We start from the raw sequence: 17,956 nt of genomic DNA on the forward strand, positions 1-17,956 counted from the left end.
CCCAATTCAGGAAAGAGACATCCCCATATAGCAAAAAGACATCCCCATCAAGGAGCCATCCCAATCCAATAAAGTGACAGTCACAGCTCAATTCAACAAAGAGACAGTCACAGAACACCTCCAAACCCGCTTAGCCCACACAGCTGTTCAAATTGTTCAGCAGTGCCTGCCTCTTCTCTCCACCAGGCATTACTCCTCTGAGGCCCCCCAATCCCCTGCACTAGGTCAACGCTCTGAGGGTCCCCCTTACCAGAGTCCCAGTTCTGTTCTCAGCAGCCATACGAAAGGCAGAATCCGGGAGGTGAAGCACTAGTATTTACTGGAGCAGGGTTGAGGAAGGTACAGGCCTCCTCCTCTGCCGGTATTTGTGACTGCATGTGAATGGTTGCTAGGATGCCAGGTGGTCCTAACAACCAGTAATTTTGACAGTGACAGCCAGCGGAGTGGGTGGCACCAGCGGGAATCAGGACTGAGTGGAGTGGAATGGGTGGCACCAGTGGTAGTCAGGACTAATTGTTTGGCAGTGTGGGGGAGGTGCCAACTTGGGGCCTGAGCCCCTTGGAATGCCCGGGCCTCCTACATCTCTCTAGGCTGTGTCGTCCCAGCCCCCCCCCCCCCCTGATGGCGCCCCGCCTGTTGGTATAATGTTATCTGCCCTGGCTGGCTGTATTCTGTGGTCTTATGTATTTAAATTTCACATTTATTGATAGCACTAAATTCACTAGAGCTAAATGGATATATAATATTTTAATTCTATCTTCCCAAATAGCTGGATGATATTAAAGAAAGGCAAAACAAACGTCACACAATTCTGGATCTAATTAACACTCACAACATGCGAATCATCACCATTCTTACTATCTTATTTTGGTAAGTTCAGAAGAAATGGCTATTATAAGTTTTGCTCTAATTTTTCAATAATTACAAGCCAGTATGGTTTATATTAGTAATATTTATGTACAGTAAGAACAGAGTCATACATTTTAAAGCATAGGAACGTTTGTTTGGAAAAAGTAGGGAAGGTTAAGGTCTTGGTCAGGTTTTATTGCTGCATTCTCACAGAAGATATTTCGTGTCTTTATTTGCACTGGTGACCACTGTCACTGGGATTGAACGTGAGGGAAAATAAAACAAATTAAATTATCAAAAGAAAAGAAAAAGAGCATGTTGGTGAAGTGTTGGCATGTTGGTAAAGTGGCAGAAGCCACAAGCTGTCCCAGCTGGGTGCCCACAGTCAAAATGCCACCGGGGACAGGAGACCAGTGGAACAAAGGGCTTGGGTGAGCACAGCACTGGATCCTGGGACAGGTGAGTATGTTTATTAAAAGTCAGCAGCTACAGTTTTTGCAGCTGCTGACTTTTAATTTTTAAAAATGATACTGGAGCTCCTCTTTAAGAATTCACACTGAATGATACTGGTTGGTTAGTCATAGTGAAAACTTAACAAGGAAATGTAAGCACATCATGCCCAAATAAAAGGGCTACCTATGTTTAAGTAGTCATCACTCTAGCCCAGAGGGACCTGCATTTAAATTTCATTGTGGATTCCATCTGTATAAAGTTTGTATACACTCACTGTATGTGAGGCTGGGTTATCTGAATCCTCATCAAACTGGCCTCATAGGGTGTAAGGCTACAGGGGGACATTTAAGAGTTAGATGGTGTGGGGTCCGGACTAACATAGACTCTAAAACTCAGTTAAATGTGCTGGTAAACCAATTTGGATAAGTTCAGAAAACATTAAAGGCTTGAATTAGATATCAGTAGTTTGACTTATCTCTAGACATTAATTTGCAAAGAATTATTATGAGTATGTAGGCTTTCCGGTGATATGTGTAAAGAGTTGGATATTGCACTCTGTACTTCAAAGCCTTAATATGTTATGCAATTCCTGCTTGTCAAAATCTGAACAAAACCCTTTTATTCTTATAGGATGATTGTATCCATTGGGTATTTTGGTGTTTCACTAAACACCCCAAATTTAAATGGGGATCCATTTCTTAACTGCTTCCTTTTGGCTGCCATTGAAGTTCCATCATACATAATAGCATGGCAGTTGCTCCGACTTGTACCCAGACGATATTCCATGTGTGGGACAATGCTCCTTGGTGGAGTTGTGTTGCTTCTTGTTCAACTGGTACCTATAGGTAGGAGTCTTGTTTAATTTTAAAAGCTGTGGCTTCATACATTCTAACACATAAATTATACAATATAACTCCTGTTAAAATATTTCTTTTACAGTGTGTTTTTAAAAATTGTGCTTTATTTTTTCAGATCTGCACACCGTATCCACTATTATGGTGATGATAGGGAAATTTGGAGTGACAGCAGCATTTTCTATGGCTTATGTCTACACAGCTGAACTTTACCCCACTGTAATCAGGAATATGGGTGTGGGGATTGGTTCTATGTCTTCTAGAGTAGGAAGTGTCATTTCTCCATACTTTGTTTACCTTGGTAAGTTTTTTTTTAATTAGCAAAATGCTTTATCTTACAGTATTACATATGAGAAAAACTTCCTTGAGAATTAGTCTAACTTTATATGGGATGATTTTCACTAGCATGCATGGGACATGGCACAACCAACTCCAAAAAAAAACCACAGCATTATTCAATAAACCAAGTAGCCAATTTAGAATCATTTATTTTATTATGAAGAGCTGATAAATGCATTATTATCAAGATATCAGGAGACAGTCAGAAGTGCAGATGGTCTTCACTTGCATGGCCAGCTTTCTGCATACAAATTAGTACTTGGCATTGTTCTTTATGAACTTTATGATGAAAGAGGCCAAGGTGACAGGACTGGTCATAAAAATTCAACATCAGTTTACCTTTTCTAGTTAATGTGTAAACTTTTCTTATAGTAAAACTGAACTTTTTACTGAACAATATTAAAGGAGTAATGAACATGTATTTCATAATATGCATAATACATACAACAGTTCTGGGTGACAGAAGTAGCAATTAAGCCCACTAGGGAGCAAAACGTGTCTGAGTGACATCTGCCAGTAGAGAGCAGAGCTGAAGCCATCTACCATTCCTTTTTTTTATGTTCACAGTGAGTTGGTATCCTGTGTGTGATCGCTTGACATTTTTCTGTAGAATACTGTAGCCTGACTAGCTGTTTTATATGATCTGCAGCAGTTCATTACGTGGCATGTTGGCTGATATCAGTGCTAGGAGCATTAGGGCTTGTTCACACGTGACTACATTTCTAACTCTTCAAAAACGCCGCCATAGGGTTAGTATGGGCGTTAGGTGTTAGTGAGCTTTAGAGCTGTGATTTTTTTTTATTTGTCTACAGACAAGTTGTGATATCTTATGGTTAAAGCGGCCATTAACGTCTTCTTGGCCTTGCATGATGCTAGATTTGTTTTCATATGTGTCGTTCCTTTATATAATTTGCTGTAAAATGGACTTCCTTTTTAAATAAGGCTTAAACCATCTGGATTTATTTTTTTCAGCTGACTACAGTAATGTTTAAAAGTATTTATAACACCTATCTGCAGTTTTCACTGCCATACTGAATAATCTGCACAGTTCTTAAGGGTAAATCTGTGTAGCTGTGAAAAATACCAATTTCAGTAATTACTTTGCAACTAGCATGCAGCTGAGAGTTATAAGGTCTACTAGTGAGTAAGGCTGGCCATACATTATACAATTTTCTTGAGATTTTTGGTTTAGATTTACCAAAAACCATATAATAGGAGGTCAAACCTAACAACACTTTCAATTGTATCTAATTAGGAAGGCTCTTGCACCACATAGTTGAAGGTAAATCTAAAGGAAATTGGGCAGAAATTGGACAGAAAATTGTATAGTATATGGCCAGCCTAAGTGTGATTCAATTTAATTTTTGAAATAGAATTAATCAAAAATACAATAGATGGGTTACTGCTCATCCCTTTGTTTCTCAACTAGGTGCTTATAATAGGCTGCTGCCTTACATCTTGATGGGGACACTGACTGTATCCATGGGACTGTTAGTATTGTTCTTCCCAGAAACTTTTGGCAAACCGCTGCCGGAAACTATGGACCAGGCTCAGAAAGTAAAAGGGTAAGAAAGCATTCAAAGCATCAACAGTTGGTTCATATTGTCTTGTGAACATTGATCGTATTTTGTGTTTGAAACCCCAATACCTTTACAGCTCAAAATGTATTTTTCTTGAAGTAGACATGCTTTTGTTTTTGTTTTATTTTGATGATTGGACATACAGTATGTGTAGCAGATAAATAAATAGGACCTGTCATGCAAACACAAACTTCTCCTTAAGGGCTGCCATCTTACTGTATTAAAGTGTTACTAAACCCAGGACCCCTCATTCACAATATCTGGTCTCCCACAGTACACTGAACATGCAAATGCAATTATTTTAATAAATATAAACTGCTAAATACCTTTTCTCATCAGCAGTATATAGCAATTTTGGGACCTCTATCAGTGTCCAGCCTAGCACTAGTTAAAGCTTGTAGAAGGAGTTTTCATTATGCGCTAGGAGGATGCAGGACCCCTGACCTCTGTCTGGACAGTAATGATTGGCCCTGTGCTGATCACATGCACTCTCCCAAGAAAAAAAAATACTTTCTAGCAATACACACCAAACTGAGCATGGGCAGAGGGACTCCACACAATATTTCTTATCAGGAGATAAGCGGGGGACACTGGAAGAAAGGGAGGATCAGAGAAGACAGGATCAAACAGAGTTTTTACACATTGCAGAGGATTAACCCCTTAGGTTCCACAGTGAGTATAACAAGCATGCTAATGCTTATACAGACAGATTTTACTGTTGTGGGTTTAGTAACACTTTAAGAAGGTATGCACAGAGCTGGACCATCCACAAAGCAAACTAGGCAGGAGCCTAGGGCCTGATAGATCCAGGTGGCTGAGTTACAATTTTCTTTGCTCCTCCTGAAAACTAGGAATATGATCTAACTTTTTTTTTCACAGTTGACTGGAGTGTTTTAACAAGGGGAGGTGAGCCACACCATATAAGCAGACTTTGTTGTTTTGGTGCAAGGTCCACTTTATTGCATGTGTGTTTAAGTATCTTGACAGTAATAAAAAAAAAAATAATAACATAACATAACACTAGGAACATTTATTTGGCTCTTCAATTGAGACATACAAGGCAAACAATAAGTTATTCCTTGCAGTGGGGCTGTGCCTGCACTGCAAGGGTTAAGTGCCTGTTTTGTCTAGGGGAAAAGAGAAAGCTTTATACTCACCGGATCCTCCGCTCCACCTGAAAACAGCGGTCCTCCACATCCACGGCAGGTATATAGAGCCTACACTGGGCTTAATGATATCAGGAACAGTCTACCATTCAAGACCACTAGAGCGCGGGGGTGCAGGTGCTGCAGGGACCGATCTTTTGCAGGGAGGATCTGAGGATCAGGTAAGTGTATCTCCCTTAATCTCTCCCCTAGACAAAAACAGTTAATTAACCTTTGCAGTGCAGGCACAGCCCCACTGCAAGGAAAAAGTTTTGTTTGTAACTTACACACCCTCAGATATGCAGCATAAAAAGAAAATCAATAAATAACTAAACTTTATTTATTATGTCTATATGTGTTCAGCGTGCTAATTCTAGTTCATATGTGCTCCAAATGAAAAATAAACTCATGCATGTACCACTCCACCACACACTGCGCTCACCAGACCATACTGACCCCTTGCATACAAGGATGGATGTTCCCCAAACTTGGGTCAAACTGAACTCTGAATTTATTATGTACACCATTAACTGGATCCTCCATCAAATTAAGGATTATTCTGCTGTTCCTTTAAATCCTCTTGGACCACCAGACATATGCAGCAGGATCATCAGAAAAAGAGAAAGAGAAGCCACTCATAGTGTAATAAAATCTTTATTAAATCCCAGTAGAAGATAATAATAATGTACTGATCATGTAAACAGTAGAGACAAGGTCTTTGGAAACTGGAACGGAGTACGCCACTGTGCAGTTCAGTGTGCCTTTCAAGAAAGCGGAAGTGACATAACCAAAAGTCCTTCCCTAATGAGGTGTCAGAAGTGTGCAGTGTCTTCAGGAGCAGAGACCAACAGCTTCACCTCCACCATATATACTTGTAATAGTACACCCAAAACAATTGATTACACTCAGTAGGCTTGCTGATCTCGGTCACAATAATGGTGTATCCTTTAATGCAATGCCAGTAAAAAAAAAACAAAAAACAGAAAAGACTGCTACAGATTAAAAACATTCTAATAGGAAAAATATAAAAAAAACATTTGTTAATACTAATATATTAATATTAAAAACAAAAATAAAAAAAAAGCTATATGGCGCCATCTTCTGGGTAAAACAAAAATATCACAAAAATGTAATATAAAATAAAAAATATTTTAAAAAAGCTGTACGCTATTATTGTTATACATGCAGTGCTCACCACAGTGCTGCTGAGTGAATGCCCAGGGTTCTTATTCCCAGTAGTTGCCCGGCAGAGAGGTACACAGTTGCAGTCATTCTTTTGGCTCAATGAACAGTCTAGAGCAGTGGTCTCCAAACTGCAGCCTGCTGTCCAAATGCAGCCCTTTGCTAACTTTTCTGGCACTTGGAGCACTATTCTTTCCTTTGACACCAAGAGCGGGACATAATTCCTAACACTGACACCAACGATGGAGAACTATTCCTCCAAGATTATATCAGTGATAGGGCACTATTACTCCCACTGACACCAACAATGTGGAACTATTCCACCAACATGATATCAATGATGGGGCACTATTCCTTCTATTGACCAAAGGCATTATGTAATTTCTTTACTCCCACTGATCACAAAAAGCATGGGGTATTGATTATTCTCCCTGAATCCAGGATATTTACTACCCCCACTGGCCACAATCTGGCCCCCCTAAAGACTGAAGGACAGTAAACTGGCCCTTCATTTAGAAAGTCTGCAGACTTCTGGTCTAGGAGTATGCTTCTTTTGATGCTTTATTGCAGACATTGAATAGGTTCAGGGTAACTGCTGGATACTCCTAACCCTTGGTAATGAAATTCAAGATACTAAACTTTCTGTTAGTAAGGTGAGCAAGGGTCCATGCTTGCAGCAAATGATGGACCAAGCTTTTCAGCAACACTTTAGCAGTGAATTCCCTTTAGGTATATGGGGAAGTGTAGCGTAGTGCAGTGGCATTAAAGAGTCCGGTTGCAATAAAACTGGGACCTTGTATTGAAGAGAATGTCAAACTACAAACACCCCAGTGGGAGAGGTTCACTTAGGGGAAACACTCACAGTTCAGTTCAAATACAGAGATGCAGCAGGAACATAGTTGCCAATATTTCAAAAAAGTTTTTAGGGACACTTTTTTTTTCTGTTTGTCCAGAAAGTCGTTGTAGGCAGAGCATGTACTTTAGTTAGGGGTGGGGCACTAATTTAATATGCTGATCCTGATTCGCGATGCCGTGTACTGATTCTGATCCAGATGGTGAATGCAGCAGACACAACAATCTAGAGACATTTCATATGACAGAGGAGACTCAGTATTACCTTCCTGCCATTTGTCAGGTGCCGCAGCTTGTCCATCCCCCTGCACCATTACACCTGTCCTGTCTGGCAGCCCTGTTGCCCCCCCCCCCCCCTGGCTCTGTACAGGACTGAATTGGGGTTGAATGAAAAAAAGGAGATTACTGTAGTTAAGCAAGTTAGGTGGACAGAGGAATCCCACCAAACGCAGCCTCTTTAATAGATGCTGTCCTCGGCATCACAATATAATACAGCAAAACAAGGCAATAGGATAGGTAGAACTAATAAACACAGTCAAACAACATAATCAGAGAATCTTGCAAGAATTTGTCCATAATTAGGCTGTATGGTGTGGCGATTCTCTTGCTCTTTAGCAGAATGACTTAGCAGAGATTCATTGTCAAGTAGTAACTTGGGGGCTGCAGGTGGCAAGGGGTCATCCGTGTCTTCTGGTTTCCCCTACCTGGGCCCCAAGGCCCCAAGTAAGATCTTTGAATGGGTCGATACCACCTGCGGCACCAGATGGGGTGGTTGGGTCACTCGGGCTCTCAACATCAGAGCTTGCAGACTCAGAGCTATAGGGGGCCGGAGACTCAAGCACAAGAGGTGAAAAGAACCAGTCAGTGGGGGCTTCATGTACTGGTGGAAAGTTTTTTGGTCACCATCAGGCCTCCTGGAGCAATCACTACTTAGCACACAAGGTGTCAGCATGTATAGGTGCAACCGATTCGCCACGGGGTCGGGTCCCTCAGAGACCAAGTCGTAGACAGGGGTAGATGGGAAAGGTTGCCCCACTACCTGATACTGGTTGCACTTCCATTTCAGTTCCCGCTTGCTGCCTCTGGTGCATTTGGTGTTCTTTACCAACACAAGGTCCAGATGTGTGATGTGATTTTCAAATGTCCTGGAGAAGATGATGATATCATCAAGGTAGATTAATACCATCTTAAAGTTAAAGTCTCCAAGACATCTTTCCATTAAGCGTTAGAAGGTGCTGGGGGTATTGCTGGGGCTGAAGGGCATGTGATTAGATTGAAACAGCCATAAGGGTGTAATTAAGGCGGTTTTCTCCTGGTCTTAATCGCGGACCAGGACTTGCCAGTAGCTAGCAAGGTCTATGATGGAGAAGAACTTAGCTTTGCCCAGGGCCAACAAAGACTTTTCTACCCAGGGTAGCGGGTAGGCATCCTGGTGGGTGCAGGTTTTCAATTTGTGATAGTTCACACAGAATCACAGGCCACCATCCTTCTTTCGTACCAGGAAAACAGGGCAACCCAGGGACTCCCGAATCACTCCGCCTTGCAGCACATTATGTAGCAAGTCCTTGACCTCCTGGCACAGTGCTGGGGGAATATGGCAATACCACTCATGGATGGGCAGTGTGTGAATCGGGTGGTCATTGGCCTCAGTGAACCCGTAATCTTCTGGGCTGCTGGCAAATGCTAGGAGGTGTTTTTCTAGCAGTTGGTGGAATAATTTCTGTTGTGGCAGGGGAAAGTCTCTGAAAGGAATATCCAGCTGTTCCAGTAGTGACTTGTACTGAGCCTCATCCCAGGATGCCATAGAAGCCAGAAGAAGGACGCACATGGCCTCTAGGTTTGGCACCGCCGGTGGACCTTGTACAAGGTTTGGCCCTCCAGCCACTCTACTAGCATCATGGGGTCCTTGTGGGGCTCGATCATAACAGTAGCCTCCTGTAACTTCCATTGGGCCCTAATGGGGAGTGACCAGACCACCTCTTACAGGTGTGCCAGCAGTAGCTTCTGCTTAGGAGGCATACAGACCACCCCAATTTGCTCCAGTTGTTTCTTTGCTGCCTTCTGTTGGGCCTCAAATACCTTCAGCACTCTGAGCCATTCTGCTCACAAGCCAGGGCTTTGGGCCTGCCGGCCAGAATGTTCGCATTTGGCCAGCAGGCAAGGTAAGTCCAGGTTTTTCAAAACAATCATGCCCAACACAACAAGCACTGAGGGGTTCACTTGGCCACGGATCACCACTATTCCCACCTGTTCCACCATCTGGTCCTCAAGTTGCATCTTCAGCCAGGTGATACCTTCAACCAGTGTTAGGTTGATTGAGGGACATCCAGCAGGGGTCCAGTTGCTCTTGTGCCCCAAATCTCTGTACATACAAGTCATATTCCATGACAGTGACCTCTGACCCAGTGTCAATCAAGCATAGGACTTCTTGCCTGTTAACCAGGGTGGATACCACTTGGCTGGGTACGGCCATGACCTCTGGTGTGCTGAGACTTTAGATTTCTGTTCCTAGGGCTTGTCCCTCGGCCCCAGGAGCTAATAGTTTAACATCGGCCTAAAGAAAGCTACACTGCCCACAGTTCTTGGCAATAAGTCTATAACAGCTGTACCGCCAGCATTTCCAGTCCTCCTCTGGATCCTTGCACAATGGGTTCTCGCCTCTCTGGAGTTGGGGACAGTTGTTTTTGGGAGAGGCCCTTTCCTGCTTTAAAGCAGCCACATCGTGAACCTACTCCCTCAGTGCAGCTTGCAGGACTGATAGTGGTGAAGGTGCTAGTGCTTCCTCCGTAAGGTACAGCAGATTATACTTTTTGGTCACTGCAGTTGCATCTGCTTCTTCTTGCTCCCAATGGAACCGCGTCTACCACTACATCATGGAAGGTAGTAGTAGGTTGCACTTGAACCCTCTTATGCAGGGCTCTCTGGACTGGACCCAGCATTCACGCTCACTATGAATTGGTCCCTCAGCATTTGGTCAGTGTCAGTAATGTTAGCACAGCTGCACACATCCCCTTTTTCCAGGTGCCTCCATAGTTTCTGCATAATGGGTGAGGTTTTCATCTTTTTTCTGTTTCCTGAGTAAGAAGGAACCTCAGCTCCAGCAGTGGAATCTTTTCCCCAAAGAGTCCTTCCGGGTGTGACACAATCTGCTCTATAGTAGCTTGCTCCTCTTCAGGTAGTGCCATGACCACTTTGTGGGCCTCTAAAGCGTTAATAGGCAACCATTAGCCGGGCCGGGACCTGGTACTGGCGCACGGCAAAATCCAGCCACTCCTCCCATTCTGCCAAGGGGTTGTTCTTTAACATTAGTATCAGTATCAGAGCTAAGGCCGATCCTAGCGGAGCTATTCTGGAGCCCAGACCCACCCGCTACAAGAGACATATCCTGCTGACAAGTGTGGGGAGGTGCTGCGTGGTGCAGTGGCAACACAGACACAGAGGGAAACTTGTATTGAAGTGAATGCCAGACTACAAACACCCCAGAGGGAGAGTGCCGCTTTGGGGAAACACTTACAGTTCAGTTCCAATGCAGAGATGAAGTGAGAAGAGATGTAACAACAGTGTCTGTTTCTGAGAATGGATTGTGGCCTGGCCAGTCAGGTCCCAAAAGTAAGGCTTCCTAGAAGATGACAAATCTCAAGCCTGTCCCTACTCGTCAGGATCCTTTCCATGCCACTAGTCACTTTCCCTGTCACATGGGGTCTCTCTTCCTACACCACCCAAAACCCAGGGTAGGGAATTATAAAGACCTTACTGACCCAAGATGGCTGCCAGGGGACCCATTGATGCAGCACAACCAACTGGAATGCTGCTTCTTGACCCAGGAAACCACAGAGAAACTGGGTTTCCTTTGACTTCCTCTCCAGGCTGTGGTAGCAGTCGGTTGAGCGCCACCTACAGTGAAGAAAACAGACTGCTCCTGCCTACAAGTAGAACTGACTATTGTAAAATCAGCAGCAGTAATGTGAGCAAAAATCCTTACTTGCATCAAATAGTGGACTGATTTGTAGTAGTAACTTGAGAATGTTAAACTTTCTCTTAAGGATCTGAGCACAGTCCTGCAACAAGCAGTTAATGGACTGAGCTTTCCCAGCACAAAAGACACAATATCCCCTTTGAACAAAACTGACCCTAGCACAATGGTATGGATGGCAGAAGTACACAGACTCACTAATGTCCTTGGATAATTGGTTGCCACCTTCCAATGTCTTCCAGACACTTTTCCAGTGATGCCAGGCTAGACCCACCCAGACAGCAAATCTCTCAGTCAGCTCCAGCAATTTTCAGCAGAAATAGGCCCCAGCAGACACATGGCAGGCCTGACCATGGGGCAAACAGCTTCAAACACCCCCCCCCCTTTGGACCTGGAACAGGCACTTCTGTTCTAGGTCCAAGCTTTAACCCAAATGAGAGGTAGGACTGATTGCAGCTATAATCACTAGCCAGATTGCTATAAAACCATCTGACAAAGGTTGAAATATAGTGCTAAAAAAAGTGACAAAGTGCTCAGTGCATGTAAACTTCTTCATAAAAGGTGCTCCAGTTCTCAAAAATGTGCTTCTTAAAGAGTGAAGAGGCCTCTTACCAAATGGAGATGGTTTCAAGTTATAGAGACCTAAAGTGCTCGAGTCAAATCTTCAGGCTGGCACTCTCACTGTCAGACCATCAGCTTAACCACATCGATGGAGCGTATGGATGAACCCAAAGACAGCCTTTAATATGATTAAATAATAATTAGAGTTGATGCATCCACTAATAAGTGATCCCACTCCCCCAAAAATATGATACAATGTTGTGTTGCGCTACTCAATAAAACATCTCAAATAAGTGCATAAATTCAATAATAGTAAAATAATCAAATAATCAATGTGTCCATGAAAAAGTTCATATCCATATGTGTACGTGATCCAAACATTTACTGTAATTCTATGCTTCACCCGAGAAATAAACTTCAGTGATCCAGAATCAATCGTGTGATAAACACCACCACCACCACATGTAAGGATGGCCGCTCACCTGGACACCAGGACCTATATAACTAAATACAGGTCACAAGTGCTTGGTTGCATTTCCATAAATGGACTCTAAATGGCGGCAGCTGGTCACACTGTACATCTTCTCCATCAGCAGTATAACCTCTGCTCCAATAATGGCACCTCCACTTCCTCTCCTCCACTCCGGGACTCACATGGAAGGAAAAACAAATTGCCTCCAATAGTGTAATACTGTTTATTAGATTAAAAGCAGAATAGCAAAAAAAAACACTCACATTAACACTGGATGTAAAACGCAATATATGAGAACCGGACTTCCGGTCCGCGGCTCAGTGCCGTAAATTACGTCACTAGGCTCGCATTACGCCACCAACCCACGCGGCTTTGTCAAGGAAAAAGTTTTCCTTGACAAAGCCACGTGGGTTAGTGGTGTATTAATATGTAAAGGAGTGGGAGAGGAACAAGAGAAAGAAAGCCTAAGCAGATTGAGATTCAGCTTTAGGCTGCTTTCACACTCTCACAAAAAAAATGGATTCGTGGATGCATGTTTTATGCGTTTTTCATTTCAATGGGGAGGTATGTTTTTGGTGCAGATTTTTAATGCACCAAAGATGCAGCAAGCAGGACCTTGAAAAACGCAACAGACCCACAACTGACTAGTGTGAAGCGTTTCATAGGATTTAATAGTCATGCATTCTTCTACGGCTTTTTTAAACACAAAGACGGAAGAAAAACGGATCAGTGTGAAAGCATCCTAAATCAAGACAAAGAAGTTTTTGCCATTACAGACACAGCTGTGCCAAGGAGTATTGTAGATAAAAAATGGGTAAAATTTTAAAAGTTTCCAATCCCCTTATGCCAAGGTTTTACTCACTGCCTATTGTTCATAAATCTAGTGGTGGCCATACATGCTCTACCAAGCAAAACTCACCACAAAAAGCAATACACCAAAGACAACATCCAACACTGCTTACCTCCACATCCTGTACATCCCCTCATTTACCATCACTCACATCTCTGCCCCTCATCCACCACCACTCTACACCCAGTACGCTCCTTGTTTAACACCACTACCATTTTCTCTGCTACTACCATTTACCTCTGAACACCCTCCAGTACGACCACTCATCTTTTAGACCCCTATTTTACCACCACTCATTTTTGCATCCTCTCTTCTACTACCACTCACCTCCTGCATTTCCTCTCATATCACTGCTCTCCTTTGTGCCCCCTCTTCTACCACTGCTTTTTTTCAGCATCCCTTGTCCACCCCTGCTCTCCTTTTGGACCCCTATTCTACCACCACTCACCTCTGTGCCATCTCTTCTTTTACCGCTCAGCCACTGCATCTCCTCTCATATCACTGCTCTCTTTTGTGCCCTCGCCTCTTCCACTGCTTACTTCAGCTTCCCTTGTCCACCCCTGCTCATCTTTGCACCCCCCATCCACCACTGCGTACCTCTCCAGCTCCTCTGCCTCTTTCCACTCCTATCTGCACCTCCACTTTTACCACTGCTTACCTTTACAGCCCTACCTTTACCACAGTTTATTCTGCATCCCCTCTTCTACTACTGCTCACTTTTGTGCCACTTATTACCACTGCTCATCATTGTGTCCCTTCTCCTGCCACCACGCACCTTTGTACCACTCATCATTTGCTCCACCTCTGTGCCTGCCTCTTCTCCCTCTGCACCCCCTCTTATACCTCTGCACCTCCTCTTCTCCCTTCACTCAACCATGCACCCCCTCTTATACTTCTGCACCTCATCTTCTACCTCTGCTCTCCTCTGCACCCCTTCTTATACCTCTGCCCCCCTTCTATACTTTTGATCACCTCTTCTCCTCCTCCTGTACAATCACACATCTCTGCACACCCTCTTATATGTCTGCATCATCTCTTATAACTCTGCACCTTCTCCTATACCTCTACCCACTTCACAGCAAAGGACAGTGGTGCCAAACGACAGGGATAGAGGCAGGGCCAGTGCTTCCACTAGGCAAACTAGGTGGCTGCTTAGGGCTCACTGCTACCTAGGGGTGCCTAGTGGAAGCACCTAGGGGAGCAGCACAGGCTGTCACTCTCTCTGTGTGGGATGCCGCCATATCATGAATGATCCTTTAGCTGAGAGGAGGGGTGGCAGAGAGGAGGAAGAAAGGACATAGAAAGATGCTGGGTGGCTGGGGCCAGTGTAGCAGCTGAGCTGCAACTCCTTCCATTGTTCCTCTCAGACTCAGTCCCTTACTGCAAGCCAGCTGGCAGCTGCTGTTCACAGTGGAGTTACATAGTTAGTCTGGCTGAAAAAAGACAAAAGTTCATCCAGCTCCACCGTAGAAAAAAAAAATTATAATCCTATACCCACAGTTAATCCAGAGGAAGGCAAAAAAAAAACCCCGAGCAAAGCATGATCCAATTTGCAGCCATCAATCACATGTGCAATGTGTCAGTGAGTGATGATCATCGAGATCCCACAGCCTGCTCTTCTATTGCCTGCTGGGCCTGCTGATTTGTGTCGGATATGTCACTGTGTGGAATCGCTCATATCAGCTGCCTGCTGTCACAGAATTTCATCTCTCCTCATTGCCTGGGGAATTCTAGCCTGGGATCTGTCAGAATATGGATCCATCATCCTCCACTCACTGCAGTTGTCGCCCTGCCACTGCCAGCGACAGATACAGTCCATCTGTGAAACTGATTTTGTCTTTAATATTGGTGCTGGTTGTATCTTATTGCACTTATTTCTGCAAATTAAAAGAAATTTAGCAGTTTCATGTTTTAATATTTTCTACTGTTTTAAAATGTTTTATTTAGTTTTTGTTTTGTTTGGGGGGGCGCAAGTAGCTCGTCTTGCCTAGGGCACAAAATAGTGTAGCACTGGCCCTGGATAGAGGTGGCTACGTCAAGGAAAATTGCAGAGATAACAGACCTGCCAACAATTAGTATGGTGAAGAGGGAAATGCACCCCAGCCATCTGTACATTGCGGTACAAATTAAAGTGGATTAATAAAAAGTGTCTGATACAAGTTCTTTCTCAAGCGGTGACCTGCCCATACAAACAAATCAGCTTCTATTTTATTTTTTCAACATAGCTTAGAAAATGAATGTTTAAAAGCTGAATAGCTGAGCTCTAGCTGAGGCAAAAGTTGTCTCAAACACCTTTTATACATTTCCCCCATTGTGTCTGGAAGTGCAAGGAAATGGAAACATTGCAAGATTTGCAGACTTTGGTGCACAGTGCATATGCCAAGCCTGTGCAACATCAGGAGCCTGGGGAAAGGTTTGGGTGTCCATCAGGGCATAGGAGCCTGCTGGAGATCTGGTCAAACTCCCTGGAGACCATACTAAAATAGTAAGTGATTTTGGAGTTTAGTATGTGACTTCATATGTCAGGTAACATCACCATTCTCCTGGGTCACTGAAAAAAGTCAGTGTCAGCCGAGAAGGGAAGGAGACATAAACAGCTTCTTCTATATTAAATCAACTGCATTATCTACAAGTAGCTGATGTGTCAACTGAAATGAGCTTTTTAAGCTCTATGTGTAAATTATAATTTGTTTCTGACCTTTTTCCCTGTGTTTACTATCAGAAAGACAGTAGCGATAGAGAGCAGAGATTACCACCTGTACCTGTTTTATTGTTTTTTTACTATAACCATACCATAACATCCTGCCTGGAGTTTGCATGTTCTCCCTGTGCCTGCGTGGGTTTCCTCCGGGTACTCTGGTTTCCTCCCACACTCCAAAGACATGCTGGTAGGTGAATTGGCTCCTGTCTAAATTAGCCCTAGTATGTGTATGTATGAATGTGAGTTAGGGACTGTAGATTGTACGCCCCTTGAGGGTTAGAGACTAATGTGAATGTACAATATATATGTAAAGCGCTGCGTAAAATTGACGGCGCTATATCAGTACCTGAAATAAATAAATAAAAATAAATGTGTTGAAATATTCCTAATTAATTGGAGTTTGTCTTCTTCTAGGTTATGTTGCAAAAGAAACCACCATATACTTTCAGAAGAAAATCCAGAAGAAATAAAAAATGGCATGATTTTAATGAGTTCACAATTATAGTGTGTCTGCTGTTCCTTCCTCTTAGTAAACAGGATATTTCTACATGTATTATACATAACTGGAAAAAAGGCTAAACTACAGCATAAACCTTGCTCAGGTCATCAATTCTACAATCAGTCCAAACTGAGAGAAGTGGTGTCTGTTCTCGCATATCTTCCTTGTATATCAGTACAATTCTATTGGCAGATATACAGTATCTATGTACTCAGTATATTGTGCCTTGAGTACGGTCAGCTGGAAACAGCACATCAACATTATGACGAGGATTTGGAACCTGAAACCTCCTACGTAATACAGAGTACAAGATGATGACATGATATATTTTCAAATTTAGGGTGCAAGGAAACTGACATATCAGAAGTGTTGGGAGCTGAGACTGCATTTTTTAATCAAGAGCCTTTTTATTTTTCTAAACTGTTTTATTAATGTTTTGATTATTTTTGTAAACAGTCTTTGTTACTGAACCATATTATAGTGACATTCAGATCTTTTGTACATGTGCCCCTATAAACCTTAGCGCTTATACTCATATGCAATTCCAGCAATTACGTTTTCTTTTCTTAGTTTCAGAGTGGTGGAAGGTTAAAACCTTGAAACCAGATTGATATAAAATATGATTTAGTAGTGTAGGTAAGGGTTAGAACCCCTGTAAAAATTTTTACTACCATCCATCATTAAGGAGATTTTCCTCTACTGTCAGGGAGTAACTGATTGAAAATTAGCTCTAAGCAGTGGTAGATATATCAGCTGTGCAGCTACACAGAGGCTTTCCACTACAGGAAGGGGCTCCCCTGGCCTATAATAGGCCCCAAAATCTTAGTGACCAGAAGACGGCCAAGGTACTTTCAGGAAATAAAAGTATCCTGGTCAGGTTCCTGGTTTGTTGGCAGTACCTGATGATACCTCAGAATTCTGGCACAAAGGGTGAAGGTTTCAAGAAGAGTAACCACTGCCCACCAATGAATAAGGGGTCCTTGAGCCACTCTCCAATATAATGGCTTTCCCCCAGTGAACACCAATGATTGATTGCACTTCACTAAATACCAATGTTTTAGAGCCTCTCTATCTTTTTACTTCAATGTATTGAAGGCATATATGGCAACCTGGAAATTTTGACCTCCAATGTACTAGGGGAATTTACACTAAATTGACTACTAGTTTAACTGCTACAAATGTTATGGGGCATTTACATGCCACCTATGTAACAGATGCAACTACACTGACCACCAATGTAATGGGGGGGGGGGCGGTTACAATGACCACCCATGTGATGATGGAACAGGAATTTGCTTTTCACATAATTGGATGATTGAAGTGAATATTCCCTTTTCAATTCCTTTAGTACACCAACCTATGTTTTATGCACACTGGTGGTTAAGTCCCTGTCCATCAAATCCCGGTGTTTTTGTGTGCCTGGGGGGCACAATGGCAGCATCTGGCCCTGCAGCCTGTCAAAGTCCATGACAGGCTAATGTACTCTGCAGCTGGAGGCTGTACTAAGTGGTACTCACATTTAGGGCCTTGTGCATATGTTCGAGGCATGCGCTCCTTAGCACATAGTGTTCATAACTCTAAATACCACTCAGTACAGCATCTAGCTATGTCAAGCCTCAGCGTATTTTTACATGTCATAGACTTTA

At 43.1% G+C, this 17,956-nt stretch overlaps 1 protein-coding gene across 1 annotated transcript in view; it reads left to right on the forward strand.

Moving 5' to 3' along the window:
- The window catches only part of LOC149448914 (solute carrier family 22 member 4-like), a 127,017-nt gene extending 110,172 nt beyond the window's left edge, over positions 1 to 16,845 (forward strand). Inside the window, exons 6-10 of the mRNA XM_089694064.1 lie at positions 770 to 870; positions 1,933 to 2,147; positions 2,275 to 2,457; positions 3,925 to 4,060; positions 16,226 to 16,845. Of these exons, the coding sequence (XP_089550190.1) occupies positions 770 to 870; positions 1,933 to 2,147; positions 2,275 to 2,457; positions 3,925 to 4,060; positions 16,226 to 16,316 (726 nt within the window). The 3' untranslated portion in view covers positions 16,317 to 16,845. The remainder of the gene's footprint in view (positions 1 to 769; positions 871 to 1,932; positions 2,148 to 2,274; positions 2,458 to 3,924; positions 4,061 to 16,225) is intronic.
- The last annotated feature ends 1,111 nt before the right edge of the window (positions 16,846 to 17,956 follow it).

This window comes from Staurois parvus, unplaced genomic scaffold (assembly GCF_062004578.1).
Source record: "Staurois parvus isolate SC_StPar_1 unplaced genomic scaffold, SC_StPar_1.0 ptg000648l, whole genome shotgun sequence".
In the NCBI taxonomy this organism is placed as follows: domain Eukaryota; kingdom Metazoa; phylum Chordata; class Amphibia; order Anura; family Ranidae; genus Staurois; species Staurois parvus.